The sequence below is a fragment of the Cibotium barometz genome, chromosome 1, assembly GCF_041138505.1.
Source record: "Cibotium barometz isolate CiBa-2024 chromosome 1, ASM4113850v1, whole genome shotgun sequence".
Taxonomy (NCBI): Eukaryota; Viridiplantae; Streptophyta; class Polypodiopsida; order Cyatheales; family Cibotiaceae; genus Cibotium; species Cibotium barometz.
The window spans coordinates 57,428,288-57,448,137 of record NC_141046.1 but is presented as its reverse complement, the minus strand read 5'-3'; the positions used below and the strand labels follow the sequence as shown (position 1 = coordinate 57,448,137).

The following is a 19,850-nucleotide window of genomic DNA, read 5'->3' as shown; positions in this document are numbered from 1 at the left end:
AGCGGGCGGCGGCCAGCCACCAGCCCAACCACCAGCGCTGCAGGCGGCCAGAAAAACGAAAAATAATAATAATAAAATAAAATATTTTACTTGTTCATTTTTACTTTATTAAAAATGAAGCGGGCGGCCAGACTCAACCCTAAGGACACTCCCCATGGGCGGGCGGCCACGCCCGAAGCGGCGAGGGCCGGCCCGGCCCGTTATTTTTTATTTTTTATTTTTTAAAAAAACAAAACAAAACACACAAAACAACAACACACCCCACAAAACAAACCCAACACGGCCATCGCGTCGTGTGGCCGTAGTGCCCGTTTTCCATGAAAGAGACCCACCGCACATGGCCGTAGCGCCGCGTGCTAAGAGAGAGACAAATCCCACGGCCGTAGTGCCGAATCCTTCAAAGGGAGCCGTTCAATGGCCGTTGTGCCTAGTGAACACGTCTATGACCGTAGCACCTCGAGGGTAGCACATGTGGTGATCACACATTGGGTTCAGAGAAACTAAATTTAAGCTGAGCATAGACTTAGTGTTGACCATCAAAGTCACGTAGTTTGGCTAGTGTAAATCTAAAACTGAGGTGTGTTTTACTTGGGCTAAGAGGACCGGCAATGGCGTCAATTGTGCCCAAATTAGACGAAGTGCTTATCACGAGATATCAAGGTAAGCCTAATTGAGCCGTAGTTCTCATAACCCTTCACAATCTTTTAACAGTTGCTAGAAGATCGTGATAAACTTTGGCAAATGAGAACCATGTACAAGCGTAGTCTTGATGTGGTTAGGCCTTGTGTCCAAACAAGTTGCTTACTGTTTGTAGCAACAAGAGAGCTTTGGCCCATAGAGGCAAGCTGGCCCTTGTTGGTAGTAACAAAATAGTGTCACTACTTGGGCCTAGAGATTAGTGACTAGTTTGATTTAGTCACGAAATTGCCTTGTCTATTAATCCCTAAGGTGTGTATTACTTGGGATAAAGGGGCTAGCAGTGCTGCTAGCAGTACTCAATTGAGTGTTATCTAGGAGTACTAATCTGAGGGATTAGCATACGCCTAGATATAATAGCAGATTTAGGATTGATTTGTAGAAATCAAAGGTAAATCTGAAGGGGTATAGTCTTGAGATGTAATGCTCAATGCCCTTATAGAAGTTGACGAAGAGAACTGTTCTTAAACTTACTAGCATGGTTTTCTCTTCTTTTTATTGCCATGCGTCGACATCCCACTGCTCGAGAGTTTGTGGTGATCTTTCGAGGGGGAAAGAGCCTTTTTATATGTCACATCAATTGGTTTGGTGGTAATTTGATGGTATGGGACATCAAATTCTCCCGGAATCGATTGTAGTCTAGGTGGAATGGGACGCCAAGGCTTGTGCATGTAACTTGACTCTTTGGCAGGTCTGTATGTACACTTGTCTGTAGTGATAAAGTGTGCAAGATAAAATTTGAACTATGAAAATTACCAAATATAGCCATAAGTTGGGATAAAACCCAGCTACAGAGTTCGGAGAAGCTCTAGGTAGCAAGACCATGATGGTGTGCTAGTGCTAACAGAGTGATTTAGTTCCGGAGTTATCTAAATCTAGAGGTTAGCAGTAAGACTAGTTGGTTGGACAATTTCATGCATGGGGGACGCCCTATAGCATTTTGCAAGTGTAGTCTTGCCTATGTTCAACATAAGTGTACGATTGTGAGCACATTTTAGTTGCTACCATATGAATTTGGGAAATATATTACTTTCCTACATAAGCAATTGTAATATTGCATGACAGGCTATTTTGCTTACAAAGTTCATGTGCGTGTAAACCCTATAAGTCGTATGACCCCTGGGAAATGAGTGGAGCATTTCTAGGATTTAATAAGGTTTTACATGGCAATAGTTAGTAGTATCTCACTCCAGATGAGCCTGGTTGTTGTTAGTATCGGATCCAACATATAAATAAACTTGGGCTGAGTTAGGATAGAAGGCTAAGCTGGAGAGCTTAGTGGTAAATCCTACTGTATCTGGTGAGTTTTGACTTAATCGGAGTGTTAAGAAGTAAACTCAAAGTCTGGGGCTGAACTGGAGTGTTCGGAGGCAGACATATCTTTTGTTAAATCGGAGAATTTAGCAAAAGATGAGCTTGGGGTGAACCATGGTACCCAGAAAAAAAGCTCTTCACACTAAAATAGTGCACAAAAATTTTAGGGTGATAAAAATCCATTGCGGGAATGTTTTACAACTTTCCATAGATGATAGATGAAGACCATGTACTTTACGGAGTTAAAGTACATAGGTGGTGACTTCGGCACCACATTTTTTGTAGGAAGTCACCAATGGTGTGGTTAGGTCAGCCGAGACTCCACAAGACCTATGCACTAGTTTTTAAGTTGACCTCTATGATAAGGACGTCCAAAAATTCGAGTTGTAATACCAGAAATTGTACTGCAATGTGCAATGGAGGGGTCAATTTATGTAGTCACTTCTTAGCCAAGTGACTTAAGCATCTTGTTATAGATGGTTTTATATGGTACTCCCACTCGGGGGAGGTACACCATTGGGTACGGAGTTACTCATTACTAATACATAGCTGCTAATAAAATTAAGATCCTCGAGTGAAAAATACTCTAGATCAACATTTTAAATTACCGAACCACAATCCATGAGTATCGAGGTACTCATAAATATGTTGACGTTGCTCAAATCGAGGGACCGATTTGTTCGATGGTATGAATAAGCAAGGAGAGTGGAGTAACTTAAAAGTTACACATCACTAGTCCTAGTGAGTTGTCGAGGTCATCCGTAGTTTAATGATCCCTTCTACCTATCAGATAACATTCAATTTTGCAAGCCCTAGCATTTAGATTATGAGTTTGGTGTGAGATATGGTTATGAAGTTCTTACAAGAGTACTCGTTTATTTGCTTGTCATTGGTTATAGCTTGGTAGAGATTGCCACCTGTGATGGGTAGGTAGCTTTGCCGCTATAATGAGGAGGTAGCAAATAATGTTCTCATGGTTATACTTCATACCAACACCAAACAGGGATAGGATGAAATTCCTAAGTTCATCATCACGAAGTACTGTGATGTTTGCATTTATATTGAATGTATGATGTAATGAGACATTGAACTTGTGTAATTACCATCAATTATCTAGCAATCTATGGCTTCGCAGCAAGCTCAGTCATTATCTGTGGATTGATAATGTGGTTATTAGTAGTTTGGAATTTTTCTTGATAGATGGTACAACCCACCCAAATAATTCATAAGTGTGTAACCACTTATGAAGGGTAATAATATGCAACAATGAAGCACTTTGTTACAAGTGTGAAAGTGTGAAACCACTGATCTGTTGCAAAGCAGTTTATCAATAGTACCACCATATGTGCGTAGACACTATACCACATCTTCGTTGCAAGATGTTTAAAAGTTTCTTGGAAGGACTCAAGAAATAACATATGATATTAAACACGGTCTAGATTTGTTCTTGGACCTATGACACTAGCGCGTAGTCCGCTTGAGAGTAGAGTTTTTGAAAACAAAAACCTTTCTTGAGGGAAAGGAGAAATATCCTCAAATATCACATAAACTCGAATAGTTGTGTAAGTCCAGACAATACTTGAAGGGATGTGTCTGGTAATAGCAACAAAGAGTTGTAAGTGATTGGATGTAACTCCAGACACCCGTAGTGGTGAAAGAATCTTTATCAAACACCTCCACATACTATATGGTCTGCCCGCATATATAGTATGGCATAAGAGATAGGAAGTTTGATTGTTATATTTGAAAGGAAATTTTCAAAAGTTACATTTACTCTGAGTTAGAGTGGAGTTTAACCATCCGTGGATTGATGGTAGTTAGAAACTCAACAAGATTCTAGAGCAAAGATGTTACTCTATAAGAGAAAGTATCTCTCAACTTTGGAACTAATCCTTGTGATACATGATTAGATTGGCTCTAGTTTATTTCTCCTATAACCGTAGAGCTTTCCAAGGAGAAGTTTTAACAAGTTGGTGATGCAACATGGTAGCGTAGTCTACAAATATCTAGTAGCATAGTCTAAGAACTTGCGCTACTAGAGTGCTCTCCAGTACATTAGCTTCTGTGCTAATGACATGATGCAAAATCAAGGCATGAAATTTACCTTGGGGTTTTGGTTGAAATACCAAATCATGGCTTGTGTGAGCATGATCTTGTCTTTACAGAGGTCTGGCGCGCTGTACACGTACGCACTCTGTCACAGCCGCACCCACCTTCCTCGCCAGCACGTAATGCTAGTCCGGAGAGACTGGCCGTAGGTGCGGCAGGTAGCGAGGCGAGAGTGAGTCCGGAGAGGCTAGCTGAGTCTTCGGGGTATAGTTTTGATAGTCCAAGTACGGGTCATCCTGGGATTCAGAAGACCTATGCACTAGTTAAAAGACAGTTTTATTGGCCTAGTTTGTTTAAGAACGTCCAAAATTATGTGCTGAAATGCAGTAAGTGCTAGGTCAATAAACATGAAGGTCTTAAGGTTGGAGGACTACTCCATCCGCTGGAGATTCCTTAAGGGAAATGGGAAAGCATTTCCATGGATTTCATTACTGGTTTACCCAAGACGAGTCGAGGGAATGACTCGGTGTGGGTAGTAGTGGACAACTAAAATGGCAAAGTTTATTGCCACGAAGAAAACTGTAAAAACGCCAGAGTTGGCAAAACTCTTTATTGAACATCTCTACAAGCTATATGGCCTGCCCGCAGATATAGTGTCGGATAGAGATAGAAAGTTCAACAGTCATTTTTGGAGGGAAGTCTTCAAAAAGTTGGATACTACTCTGAGTATGAGTATGATAGATCATCCGGAGTCTGATGGTCAAACTGAAAAAGTTAACCAAATACTCGAGGATATGTTGCGTTCTTATGTAAGTAAGAAGCAATCAAATTGGGAAGAATATTTGCCCATATTGGAGTTTGCTTATAACAACTCTAAGCATTGACGACTGGATTTACACCATTCATGTTAATGTATGGATTCCAGCCGAGATCTCCAATGGCTGTAGGCCTAGAAAAGAAGAAGATTCAATCTGTCAAGGATTTCCTTGAAGATATGAATGATATGCTCAGAGCTGCACGCGAGAGCATTCGTAGCGCACAGGATCGCGCTAAAACATTTGCCGATAAAGGACGCAGACAAGTGACCTTTGCAGAAGGTGACTTTGTATTTTTAAAGGTTCCTACGCAGTCAGCAACCATGAAAACGGGAAAGTGTGATAAACTTTCTCCTAGATATTGCGGTCCTTAAGAAGATTGGGGACGTAGCCTACAAACTTGAGTTACCGGAGAGTTCTCAAGTTCATCCTGTCTTCCATGTCAGTAAACTGAAGAAATCAGTTCACGGGTTAGAGAACGCAGTTTCTCCAGAGATTTTGGTGGACTTGATAGAGCCACCAAAGATACCACATGAATCTGAAAAGATTCTATAGTATCGTGACAAACAAACCCGACATAAAGTGTACCAGGAGGTACTTGTTAAATGGACAGATAGGGATGAGGAGTAGCAACCTGGGAACGCCGTAGTGCAATTTCCAAAAGGTTTTCCCAGTTTGTTTTCGAGGACGAAAACTCTTCTTAAGGGGGGGGTAATGTCACGTAGACTGTAATGCCTGTGACCGACGGCAGACCGGATGGCCATGTCCGGGGTTCAGTGGGAGAGGACGCCCATGCGGAGTCATGGGCGGCCAGGCTAGTGTGGACGACAGGCCACACACTATATAGCCTGGGGGATGAGGGGCAATCCTCATTCTTCCTCTATGGCTGGGTGGTGAGCCAGAGGCCATCCCCTCCTGTGCTAATGCCCGTAGCGGCGTTACGGGAATGTAACACCCCGTTGGGTCCAGCAATTACTTCGAGATTCTGGCCTTTTTGACATTCAGTTGCATGACCAGGTCTCTACTTCTTTATCGGATCTGAGGAGATCTTCTCGGGTTCCCACTCCCACAGTGAATTATGCTCTTATGAGTACTTTGCAGACGATTGATGAGCCCGAATCTCCAGAGGAGGCCCTTGCCCACAACCACAGTGGCGACAGGCTATGGAAGCCGAGATGTCCTCTATTGAGAGGAATCATACATGGGATTTAGTACCACGGCCTTTACATCGACGAGTCATCGGTGTCAAATGGATCTTCAAAGTCAAGTTTCATGCAGATGGTACTTTGGATAAGTACAAGGCCCATCTTGTTGCTTGTGGATATGCTCAAAAAGCCGGTGCGGACTTTGATAAGACATTTTCTCCTACAGCCAGGTTTACTTCCATTCGTATTGTTTTGGCTCTGGCTGCTCGTTTCAGATGGCCTATGTTCCAGATGGATGTTAAATCTGCCTTTCTGAACGGTGATTTGGAGGAGGAAGTTTATGTGGAGCAACCTCCTGGTTTTGTGATTCAAGGACATGAGGACCATGTTTACTTGTTGAAGAAAGCTCTTTATGGTCTCAAACAAGCACCTCGTGCTTGGTATCAAAAGATTAATGCTTTCTTGTTATCTCTTGGTTTTGAGAGGTCATATGCAAATCCAAACCTCTATGTGCTTCTTTCTGATGGGGATATATGCATCATTGTGCTTTATGTTGATGACCTCATTCTTGCAGGCTCACAGATTGAGTTGGTCACTCAGGTTCAGTCTCAACTTTCCCTCACGTTTGAGATGACGGACCTTGTCTTACTTCATTATTTTCTTGGTCTGGAGGTCTGGCAGAGAAATGATTGCATCTTCATTTCCCAGGAGAAGTATGTGAAGAAGTTGCTTGCAACTTATGGTTTGACAGATTACTCTCCTCTCTCGTCCTATGGATCCCAATGCGAAATTGTCTAAGGAGGATGATACACCTTTGGTGGATTCCATAGAATACCGGCAGTTAGTTGGCTCCTTGCTTTATCTTGTCAACACCCGACCGGATCTCTCTTATGCTATGAGCGTACTCAGCCAATTCTCTTCAGCAGCTCGGAGATCTCATTGGAAGGCAGCTTTGAGAGTGCTTCGTGGCACATCAGATTATGGCATCACTTATTCTGGTGGTTCTTCTTTGGTGGGCTTTACGGATGCTGATTGGGCTGGTTGCATTGATACTCGGAGATCTACTACGGGATATTGTTTCATGCTTGGTACAACATTGGTCTCTTGGAAATCTCAGAAGCAGAGGACAGTTGCTACTTCTTCTACCGAGGCTGAGTACAAATCCTGTCTTCTCTCCGTAGCCAAGGCATTATGGATACATCAAATTTTGGAGCATTTATGTTGTGTGGATGGTGGATGATTCCCCTGTTGTCATCTTCTCGGATTCTCAGAGTGCCATTGCTTTAGCTCAGAATCCTATGATACGTGGCCGCTCCAAACACATTGAGGTTCACTATCATTTTGTTCAAGATTGGATTAAGCTTGGTCTTCTTCGACTTGAGTATTGTTCCACTCGGGACAATCTTGCTGACCTCTTCACCAAACCGCTCCCTCGAGCTGCTTTGGAGGTCTTTCTTCAGCGTGCTGGAGTTGGTCTGCCCATCTGGCGGTGCTAAAGAGGAGGTGTTGGCATTATCATCTCCAGATTGGGCATATATGTGCATATTTCATGCTGTATCTGGCCAGATTTATGAGGCCATGCATTCATCTTATTTTAGATATTTTTTGCTATTTTTGTCTATTTTTTAGACATTATTCTAGTATTTTTTGCACAGTCGGCCAGCCCACTGTTTTTATGTTGGCCGACCAGCTCTTGTCCAACCTATAAATAGGTGGCTTGGGTTAGCATCATTAGCACTTCATTATTCAACTATTGCTGTTGGTTGTATGCACCTACGGGCAGCCCTCGTACTCTACTTCAGCAGATAACAAGTTTTCTACTTCAGTTTTTTTGCACATGTGCTTCTTTGCAAGATCTATTTGCTGTTTTTTTGTTTTACAGCCATTCTTTCATGTATGGGAATCGATCTTGGCACTCAAGGGACAAGATCCTTGGCATCTTCCAAAGTTTGGGCGCAGCCCTAGGAGCCTGTGCTTCTCGCGGTTTGATAGAAGGAGCTTACAGCCGTGGGGGCATGATTAGCATCTTGGTGGGCACTAGTTTTTCGGATCACACTCCGGTTATTCTAACCTTAGAGGATCCCTAGAGGTAGGACATGCACGCGAGTTCTAGGATTCCAAACAACCTTATTCAAGACCCCAAGATTTGCAGCAGGATAGAGCAAATTTGGACAAGACTGGATTTTATTTCAAGCTTTGCTGCGTGCACCTTGGATGCGGGCCTTGGTGAGATCAGCAGCTTTTTGCAAGAGGAAGCTCAGAGCAGATCGAAGGGATTTCATGAACAGGAGAGAAGTCTGAGGAGGGGTCTTGCTTCTCTTCAGCGACTTTAGGAGAGTTCCCCCGATAGCCCTTGGATTGAGAGTCTACTTGCTGTTGCCCATACGGAGATTAGATCTATCGAGGAGAGGAGAGTGGAGTGCAGATACCATGCCAGAGCTGCTTTTTGGACCCAGGCTGGCGATAGAGTCACAGGAGACTTCTTTGAGCTAGCAGGCCCCCACAGGAGGAGAGATGGTATTCGCAGGTTGCGTGGCCAAGATGGAGCTATTGTTTCTGATCTCTCCCATGTGAGAGCCATCGCCATGGATTTTTTCTGATCTCTCCTCACGGGTGCCCCATTGTCCCCACAGATGATGGACATGCGCGAGAGGTTCTGGCGGCACACAAGAGAGTGGTTCCCCTCGCTCTTTGGTCCTTCTTATTGACTCCCTTCACTGCAGAGGAGCTAGCGGAGGCATTTACTGCTCTTCCTAGGGACAATAGCCCGGGAACAGACGGGCTTCCTATTTCTTTATTTCTTCGCCATTGGGACCTCGTGGAAGGTGGCCTTCGAGCTGCCTTCAATGAGATTATGACCACAAGTGCCATGCCAGAGAGGCTTTCTGAGGGTTTGATACACTTGATTCCTAAGGAGGGTGGTGACAAGTTGGAGGTCTAACAATGGAGACCCATCACCCTTCTTGGGACCGCCTACAAGATCTTGGCCAAGGCCATCAAATGGAGACCTCAGCCTTTCCTCCCTGACTTGATCCATGACACTCGGACAAGTTTTGTTCAAGATCGCAGTATTCTGGACAACATCTTCACCTTCTAGGCGGCGACTACTTCGGCCAAGATGCAGCAGTAGGACCTCATAGTGCTACTGCTAGACTTTGAGAAAACTTATGATAGGGTGGATTGGAGCTTTCTGGAGGGCACGGTGAGCTTGAGAGGGTTCTCCGTGAAGTGGATCCATGGAGTTTCAGGATTTTACTGAGTCTCTCACAACCAAGTTCTCATTCAAGGAGCCCGTAGCAACAGATTCCCCCTTTTCTGCTCGGTCTGGCAGGGCTATCCTCTAGCACCTTACCTTTTCCTGTTCGTCACCGAGGCCATGAGTAGTTTTCTCTCAGCCCAGGAGACGGGGCTCTAGGTATTGCATCTCCCCCTTCGTACTCAGGAGGAGCTACTAAACACAGAGTTTGTAGATGACACAATTGCTTACCTATTAGAAAATGTGGGGAATCTCCAGAGATTCGCTGGGACGATCGAGATCTTTTGTTGCGAATCAGGAGCACAGATCAACAGGCACAAGTTGTGTGGTTCCTGCGAATTTAGCTCAGCTTTTGAGGATAGATTTGCAGCCAATTTACTTCGAGCTTGGGTAGGCAGATAGCTCCAGTAGCCTCAGAGGAGCGTCTTTGGTAGCTATTGGTCTGGAACTCCCTGATCCATTTACCCAATGGACCCAACCTCATGTATCATGGGGTGCATTGAGCATTGGACCTGCCAGGTCCCTTGAAGATTGGCTTTTGCACATAGACAGTCACCCCCGGAGGTTCAGGAGAGAGGCTTGATAGGGATCCAGGGTAGAGACATGCTCAGCACCAACATCAACTCTGCTATTGCTCAGGAGTGGTTGACTCCTATTCCAAACCCAGCCCCCCCAATGTAGCTAGGCGTGTTTACCAAGCATGATATTCTACTGGCAGTCCACGAAGCGGATGAGGGCAGTGGTTTGCTCACTTTTTCTATTGGTCCCCATGGCAAATTGCAGAGATGTGAGGGATTTTGGTGGCTACACTTTACAGAGGGTGAGGGTGATTGGATTTCAGGCACAAGAGTGGCACGTAGACTCCCCGCCAGCCAAGGTGGCAAGGGAGAGATTTTGGCAACTATGGATATGGGAGAGCTGACCTCTCACACGCCTCCAGTGGGACCCAGGAGAGTGGACTTGGCATGACCCTGCTGATCGGGAGGAGACTCTGAATGCCCTCTTTTTTGCATATACAACACGGCTAGGCCAAAGGATTCAGATGCCAGAGATTGATGGCACCCCAACAGCAGCAGTACATTGGCAGCCACAAGCCCTCTCCCAGTGTTTCCTCTCATATTTTTGGGTGTTTCCTCTCATATTTTTGGAAGAGGCTCTAGGAAAGTTTTCAGATCACCCTCTTTCTTTGGTTGATGGCACACAAGAGCTTGTTGGTTGGCACGTGGTTGGCCATTGGAGGTTGGCGGGCAGCAGCTTGCACGAGGGACAGCCACCCTTAGGAGTCTCAGCGACATTGTCTTTGGGACTGCCTGTTGAAGGCTCAGCAAGTTTGGCAGCGGACTCTCCGCATCTTCTTAATGGATAGAGCCTCAACCCGGATCATTACATGGGGCACCGTCGCTTGGGCCACAAAGGCTAAGGTTATTAGGGCTTATGAGGAGGATGGTGGGGGCTAGTCCTTCAAGTTTCTCACCTCCGCATTTCGGCGAGATACCAGTCACAACCCCATCTGCTGCCCACTGGAGACAAGGCTCATGTCAGAGATGAGAGATTTGCAGTAGCATTGCAGCCTGGCACATATGGTGACCTAGATGCAGCGAAGCCATCGAGGGTACCCACACTCCACCTGCGGAGTCCATCAGGAGCATTTGGCTCGATATGACCGCATGCAAGAGTGGCGGGAAGCTTTCTTGAGGCTTTGGCAGCCTGGCCCCTTTCTCACCGATAGAGGAGGTGATCCCACTTGGCATTACCAACCACCCCCCCACCCCCCACCCCCCCTCCTGTATGAGATAGCCTCCTCCTCATAGAGCGGCCAGCCGGAGGGGAAGTGCATCTTTCTCCACCTTTTGATTATTGGATCCCCGCCCTGTACATGAGGCGAGGTTGTATCTAGCCCTTCGTGGTTGTATTTAACCCATCGTGGCTGTTTTTCATTAACTAATAGAAGGATCTGTTTCTTGGAATGAAAAGAGTTATGTCCTCGGCAGTCTAGCAACAACATTTGGAGGCAATTGCACTACCATCACCAATATTCCTCACAAATACACTTTCCATCCTCGAAAATGTGAATGCGGTTTGCATCTTTGAGCTGAATTTTGTGCTGCTCCACTTTTGATATAAGCGATGTACCAAAATGGCAGTCACCACAAACCCGCATGTTCTTCGTAACACGTATAGGTGTCCCTTCAGATGTATTGATGAGGGCACATGCGATGGCCAACTTCTCACTATGCCTGCATAGCACATCTTCCTTTGCATCACCTGAAATGTCTTGTGACACCCAATGCAAACCTGCAGAATACCCTTCCTGCGATACTTTTTGACCAATGTCTTTTAGCTTCGCATAGATATTTTTGCCTTGGGGATGACTGTCATCCCCAACAATGAACGAATGTACATTTCCACTTGCATCAGTCCACCAACAGCGTCCTGGCATCTGCCATGCTCCATTTTCCATTCTCATAGCTTCAACCTTGTCCGCTTCCTCTCGCATGCCCGCAGCTGCATATATATTACTCATGCAGACATATGTTCCAGCATCCTTTTCATCCAAATGGACTGCATGTTCAAAGGCCAATCTTCCAAGCTTCACATTTCCCCATTTTCGACAAGCACCCAACAGAGCAAACCAAAGCGGAAGACAATCAGCAGGTGGCATCTTCTCAATCACTCCTAGTGCCTTGTCGAAGTGCCCTGCACGGCTGAAAAGATCAACCATGCAAGTGTGGTGCTCTAAAGTTGGAATGATGCTATGGACCGTGCTCATAGTCTCAAAGTACATTTGCCCCTCGTCCACTAGACCTGCGTGACTACATGCAGTAAGCAAAAGAACGAACATGACTGGATCTGGCTCTATACCTTCTTCTATCATCTTGTTGAATGAGTCAAAAACAGTTTCAACCTTTCCAAGCTGGGCATATCCTGCGATTAGGGCACTCCAGGAGGCTACATCCCGAACTGGAAGCTCGTCAAACACTTCACGCGCTTTTGCAAGTGCACCACATTTGGCATACATATCCACCAACGCAGTGCGAAGCACAATATCATTTTCCAGTAAGCCCTGCCTGACAACCTCAGCATGTACCTCTTTGCCCTTCTCAGCTGCTCCTATGCTGCCGCAGGCTTTCAAGATGCAAGTAAAGGTGGCTGCATTTGGGGATAGACCCTCCTTTCGCATCTGTCCAAAGCAGTTCAGGGCCTCATCACCATGCCCATGTTGGGCATATCCTGCGATTAGGGCATTCCAGGAGATTAAACCCCGAACTGGAAGCTTGTCAAACACTTCATGAGCTTTTGCAAGTGCACCACATTTGGCATACATATCCACCAACGCAGTACCAAGCACAATATCCTTTTCCAATAAGCCCTGCCGGACAACCTCAGCATGTACCTCTTTGCCCTTCTCAGCTGCTCCTATGCTGCCACAGGCTTTCAAGATGCTAATAAAGGTGACTGCGTCTGGGGAGAGACCGTCCTCTCGCATCTGTCCAAAGCAGTTCAGGGCCTCATCACCATGCCCGTGTTGAACATATCCTGCGATTAGGACACTCCAGGAGACTATATCCCGAATTGGAAGCTTGTCAAACACTTCTTGTGCTTTTGCAAGTGCACCACATTTTGCATACATATCCACCAACGTATTGCCAAGCACAATATCTTTTTCCAATAAGCCCTGCCTAACGACCTCAGCATGTATCTCTTCGCCCTTCTCAGCTGCTCCTATGCTGCCGCATGCTTTCAAGATGCAAATAAAGGTGACTGCACTTGGGGAAAGGCCCTCCTCTTGCATCTGTCCAAAGCAGTTAAGAGCCTCATGACCATGCCCATGTTGGGCATATCCTGCCATCAGGGCATTCCAAGAGACTACATCCCGAACTGGAAGCTCGTCAAACACTTGTTGCGCTTTTGCAAGTGCACCACATTTGGCATACATATTGAGTAGGGCAGTGCCTACATAAATGTTCTTTTCAAGCAACCCCCTTTTGAGAATATCAGTATGTATTCTGCTGCCGTTGGACAGGTCCTTTTGCTTGGCACAAGCCTTTAGTAAGGCTACAAGAGCAGTATCCTCTTGAAACTCCTGGTGGTTTCTGTTGTTGCAATCTCCTTGTCGTGCTTTGTGGTGGATTTCCTTGGCCTTCGTCATCCGCTTATCCTTCCGCATACAGAACTCTCGTTTCAGTCCTCTTCTTCTGAGCTCCTCTTGGACCCAAGTTGGATTGTACCAGCCATCCATCCATAGCGAGTCTTTTGTCATTTTATGTTTGAAGTCTGGGGATCCTGGGTTTCTCTGTGATGCAAAACAATACTCAGGAAAGCCAATAGGTTTTCGTGTACTCTCATGTAATAGTGCTTACCTTGCTGTTTCGATTGTCCCACCATTGGGAGGGATCCCTGAAGTACTCCTTCCATAGGAAGTCCATGTCTCTACATGCCATAGGGAGGGACCTAAGTCTTTTCGGTTGTTAAGTGATGAGCCTTTCTTTGGGGTTGTTAAGGAGTGAGCTCTGCAGAGGAGATGCAAAATTGTATTATTCTTAAATGATATTGTTTCTAAAAGAACTTACTTTTCTGAGGTCTTATTTCATCACTAGGTTCATTTTGCACTTCATTTTGCACCATAATGTGATATCTTTGCAAGAGCACAATCAACATGAATATATTGGTCAATTAGGTTACTTTGCGGGATACATCATTTTTTTAATGGAGGCACAAGGGACTAGTGTGGTGTGCTTATGAAGGTCCACAATGAACTACACCCAACTCTTACATTCAATGATCCAACTGGGCACCGGTTGGTTGTACAATGTTTGTTGCATGGGGAAATTTTTGAGTTTGTTGTAGTCTATGCACACCATAGCATCAGCCAAGCGAGCTGCCTTATGGGTTGAAATTGGAGCTTATCCATGGTTGCGCGATGCCTTTATCTATGGAGATTTCAATAATGCTCCCTCATTTGGAGATAATTCCTCGAGGCACTCGCACATGCTGGAAAAGGTTGCTTGGGCAAACATGATTGACGAGATACATGCACTAGATTTATGGCAGCATGTCAAACAAGGGATGCCTAGTTAAACTTTCTCGCACTTGGTCATATTTTCTTACAGTATTAGGTTGAACAGATGGTACTTGGCTAAATGCAAATCAGTATGATGAATTTGTTTGCAAAATGTGGATTAACCAAGCATTGCAACTATCATATCATTCTCCACTATGGATGGGTCTCTATTTTAAACTACCAATAGATGATATGCCCTTGTATAACAAATGCGAACAATAGCTATCTCTTACATGACCACTTCCTACAAATGGTGAAGGATGTCATCCATCTGCTAAAGGCCTAGATGTTTTAAGATCTAGAAGTTGTGTGGTATAGATTTGTGACCCATATGCAAGCTGTTATTCAAGATTATGGCAAAAGCTTCTTGTACAAACAAAGGGAAATGGTAATAAAAGCCAAAGTAAAATGTCAAGCCTTGCAAGAACTGGCTGATGCATGCTCATTACAACCTACTGGGAAGAAGCTCTTTGTATTGCTAAAGAAAAACTGGCTGCAAATGACAAGAGAAAACTAGAAAAATGGAAAGTGAGAAATGCTTGGCTACTCCTCTAAACAATTCTTCCGACAACTCCACCATGCCCAACAGACAGATAACATTAAGAGGGTTAAAATCGACATATGAAGATGGACGTTCACAAAATGAGAACTTGCAGCAGCAGATGCATATGCAACTCACTTTGTAGCACTCTTTGCTGCCCCATATCCCCTTTGCTGTAAATGCAGGCCACTAGGGAAGCCTTGTTGGTTCATGTATAGCCAATACTGTCCGTGAATGATGCAAGTACTATGGAAATTCCCTTTTGTTGAAGTTGAATTATAGTAGGATTTTCATGACATGGGGAGATGAAATCCCCCAGTTGGAATGGACTAATGGTGGAATTCTTTGTCCAAGATTGGGACCAATTAAAAGTGCCATTTCTATATATGATAAATCTTGCATGGCAAAATTGGGAATTGCCTTCCTCCAGTGGAAATATGGAATGTTCAAACTCTTTCCAAAAAAGAGCTTGTGTGAGTCTTTTGTAGATTGGAGACCCATCACACTCATGCCAGTGGCATACAAATTGGTTGTAAAAATTCTAGTTAACCACCTCAAGGGCTCTCATAGGTTAGATCGCACAAAGGATTGATCTCCTTACATTTTCCATGACAATTCTAGTTAACCACCTCAAGGGCTCTCATAGGTTAGATCGCACAAAGGATTGATCTCCTTACATTTTCCATGACAATTCATGAAGTACCATATTACATGGGGATATGGAATAAGGAATTCGTAAGGTAGAATTAGGGATGATAAAGAATGCGTGAGAGTGTATATGGATGCATGAACTTAGGATAATAAGGCCAACTAACTTTAGAGGAATGAAGACATTTTGGGAGCTCAACAAAATGAGCTAGACACATGAAAGAAGAGACTCTTAGGAACAATGTTTAGATAAAAGAAGCTTTCTACCCAGTGGGGACACCACTTTGGGAGAGAGAGCAGGATTTACTTAGAGATTACCCCAGCTCGCGAGATGAGGACATCTCGAATCTTTTAAGTGGGGAAGAATGTAAGATCCCTCCCAAGCCATGTAACGATTCTCTTTTAATATAGGTTTCAAGAAGAAAGAGAGTGCACTTCGAGAGAGACTATAAGGCTAAAAACGTTAAGAAAGTGATAGAGTAAATATTAGTTCCAAAAATCTGAAAAGAAATAAGAAGATAAGAATAGATCTATTAAGAGATAAATATCTCCAAAAATAGAATTTTGAATTTAGGTGATATGAGGTCATATTTAGAGTACTTTTACATATTTAGAGTCCATGCACACTAAAAATATGAAAAAGCAACACGTTTCTAAAGATGGCACGTTTGCGGCTATATACAAATGTTTTTGCCTATTTTACCCACGCAGGCTTGTAGACTAGATACCTTCTAGTTCTTTTGACTAGCTACATGACCATATTCTGAGTTTTTATCAGAGAGTTATGGCCAAAACAATTTGCTGGTTCTATCAAGGTCTCTACACAGGGAAGCTGTAAGAAGCAGCAACAAAGTAGCCTCAAGGTGATTCTAGACTTTAAGATGTATATATATATATATATATATATATATATATATATATATATATATATATATATATATATCTTCATTCTCACATGCATATGCTTAGACGCTGGTGGAGTCCTCACACACATCATTTTTAGCAAAGAGTTGCTGTAATTACGCGGAGTTAAGGATGCGAGTTGTTTCTTCGCGAGACCAAGCAACATCTCCGCCAAACCAAGCAACGCCTCTACCGACCAAGTAATGCCGCCGTGTAGGGAATGCCACCGCCGTCAACATCATCCAGGTTAGAAACACTCTTTAAGTTTTGCATAAACCATTGCATTACACAACCTAGTAAGATTAGGAAGTCCTACATAAAAACTTGCCTAGAAAAGAACAAGAAGGGCATATAACAATGGCAAATGCTTTAATAAAGAATGTCTTATCACAATCTCAAGTTGAAAAGATTGTTTTCTCTTGTTTATGAATGTGATGGAGTTGTATTTCCTCTTGTTTGATTGGTTGTTACCAATCAATCGATTGTTGCCAATCTTATGAGGATCAATTGGTTGTCACCAATCGATCGGTTGTCTCGCCGGTCCACCCTAAAGCTATCCTCCCGCTTTGGGGGAATAACCCACTAGATTCTTAAAGTTGGACCCATCTAGGTGGGGATGAGCTGCTTGCTTCCAGGTGCGAGGGGCAAGTTTTGCAAATAAAAGCCAGCAAAGGGGCACATCCCTCAAGGGGGCAAGTGGTGCAAATAAAAGCCAGCGAAGGGGCACATGGTTAGTTAGGGAAATCTTTTCTCATGTGGCTATGTTGTTTACACATGAAGCATTTGTTCTCATGGAAAAGCTCATTGCATTGTCTTTATTCTTGATATATAGGTGAGGGCGAGCTCTTCTTTCTAATCTTGTTATCTAAAAGGTTGTTCTTTCTTTTGATCTGTCCAAGGATGATCTTGATAGGAAAGGGCAATTTTTCCCTTGATGACCTTGTTGTTGGTATCTAAAAAAATCTTCTTTCTTGAAAGATCCTAATGCGATGTTTACAAGTTGGAGATATGCTCTCTAACCTTGTTATCTCTATTTCTTGACCTTGATTTTGCTCTAGCTCATGATTCCTCTTAGCCAGGAGTGGGCTTGACATTCCTCTTGAATTAGGGAACCTCTTCCTGATTAACATGGAAGGACTCACGTCCTTTTGGACACTTTCTATATAAAAAACTTTACCATAGTCTCTAGCCATAATTATGGGTTCTGAAATGGAGGATGGCTAGGTTATTCGTGACTAGGTTATTCAAAGGAGGATTAAGGTTCCAAATGAATCGATGGAGAAAAGTTACTTCATCCATCTTTGGAGCAAATCGGAGAAGTTTAATTAAATTTTGGTGGTATTCTTTTAGGATCTTCCTTTCTTGGGTTAGGTTTAAAAATTCATTCATTTTATCCTCTCCAAATCCTAGAGGACAAAACCTTTCACGAAGATGTACCTTCATGGCATCCCATGACAACTGATTCTGGTTCTAGTGGTTAGATTGACAATAGTTCTTCCAACTAATCCAAGCATTTCTCGCGATTTTTAAACAAGTAAGGGCGAACTTGCTTCTTTCATTGTATCTAGCTACATCGAAATACTCGTCCATGAACTCTATCCAAGCCTCTACTTCTTCTCCCAAATTCCTTTGTTCACCTTTGGATGGTTCCGGTTGGGCTCCATGAAGGACTTCTTTAATGCCATTATCCAAGATTTCTTGGTGAGACACTTTCTCTTGCCCAAAAAATATCTAAGAAGTCTCTGAAACTCAAACTCTCTTTCTTAAGAAAAGGTCTTTACTTAGCTGGTCTATATAAATTTCATGATATTTCCTATATGATATAATAAGTACAACACTTAACATGGTTAACTGTTGGGACACTCTCCATCCCCACTGATAAGTCTACTTATTTAAATCGACTCCTCCATAAAATCTGACCTCATATATTATAGGAAGAGTAATACTCTCCTTAGATTGCTCTAATAGGCTGAAACAATAATTATTTGTTATTGTCAATGATAGCTGACTAACTTTACTTATATCCTTGGTCATGGGCATGTTAATCTAGAATTTCCATCACAATAAAATCATGAAAGGGTAAAATTTCAAGTTTTCCTAATACTAGAGATTTTTATTCAACTATTTTTTAATTTTATTTTTTGGTCATTGAGCCTCCTATTCTTGTTGGATAATAAAGATAAAAAGAAAATCATACAAACTTCAAAAAAGGACTAAGTGTCATCAAGAAAACAATTCAAATTTAATCTTCCCTTACCATCTACTACCATAAAGTTATAATCCATGAAAAGTTCAAAACTATCAAATACTTATCATAGCACCACATTTGAAGGCACTCAAGAATAATACACATGAGAGTTTTATTTTTTTTGGGAATTACACATCCAAAGTTAGACCCACGTTTGTCCGAGATGGGGTCAGGAACCAGACAACCATCCTAGTGTAAAGCATCTAGTGATGGCATTCACATGTTAACTATTCAAACCTATGTTGGTACCTTACACAGGTCTCTCCTTAATGGAGTTATAATCCTAATAACTTACAACTTACAAATTAATGAGATATATCTTAAACATTTCTCTAAACAAAGTTTCGGTCTATCCTTCTAGTCATTCAGTCACAGTGATTTCTTAATTAGATCACCCTATATTTTTCCTCAAAAGATTTCCTCCCCGATCTTATTTCTCAAATTTATTGTACAAATATCTTGCGTGTGCACCCCCAAGATACAAGCACAATTTCATAGAATGGTTGTCTCAAATCACTTCGATGGCCAGTAGAGATGATTGATTCGTCCTCATATGATAAACAATCACTTGTTTTAATCGCTTGATAGTTAATCTTTAAATAACAAATCCTAGGAACTAAGATTGGCTTTGATACCAATTGTAAGGTCCTCGCCCTAGCTTGCTCAAGGGGATCCTTTTGATAGGCAGCTAAGTCCCCTTTATCTTCGATTGATGACACCTTGATCCCTTGGAAATACAAGGATACGAGCAAACAAAGGGACCTAACTCTATCTCGCAGGGGAAACATAATTATTCTAATAGAAATCTATTCCTTCGATCAAATGGCACTCAATGTGCGTAATCAAGGATGGAACAAGTTCACACTTGGTTCAAGGCCTTTTCCCTCTTTTCTTTATTAGGCACACGACCACTAGCTCATTCTCTTAAAATTGACTTGTTTGGATGCTATTCTATTACGGATCGTAAATAATAATTATGTTGGGAAGTTACCCAACTCATCGAGTCCAGCCATAGGATGGTGCCATCGAGACATCCATCCACCCACTTTCCACCCATGCACCAAATCATTTTTGTTATCTAATTAGGTCCTACCATACTGTGAAACATATAAAAATAGGTTCTTTAATTATTTCCCGTCACTCACTGATTCATTAAGACAGTTCTTCCAAAAT

The 19,850-nt window shown here is 43.1% G+C and overlaps 1 protein-coding gene across 1 annotated transcript; it reads right to left on the bottom strand.

Moving 5' to 3' along the window:
* Window positions 1-11,123: 11,123 nt before the first annotated feature.
* On the bottom strand, window positions 11,124-13,784 carry LOC147642227 (putative pentatricopeptide repeat-containing protein At3g15130). Its single transcript, XM_086804134.1, has 2 exons — window positions 13,637-13,784; window positions 11,124-13,569 (listed from the first exon to the last, which is right to left on the bottom strand). The coding sequence occupies exons 1-2, from the start codon at window positions 13,715-13,717 to the stop codon at window positions 11,302-11,304; spliced, it is 2,349 nt and encodes a 782-aa protein (XP_086660260.1). The 5' UTR covers window positions 13,718-13,784; the 3' UTR covers window positions 11,124-11,301.
* Between the last annotated feature and the right edge of the window lie 6,066 nt (window positions 13,785-19,850).

What these genes read in the sequence shown, in the direction of transcription:
- LOC147642227 (XM_086804134.1), bottom strand. Translation starts at nt 13,717, where the DNA reads ATGGCATGTAGAGACATGGACTTCCTATGGAAGGAGTACTTCAGGGAT. An exon ending in GGGACAATCGAAACAGCAAG is followed by an intron (nt 13,570 to 13,636) that starts GTAAGCACTATT and finishes TTTGCATCACAG; the next exon opens with AGAAACCCAGGATCCCCAGA.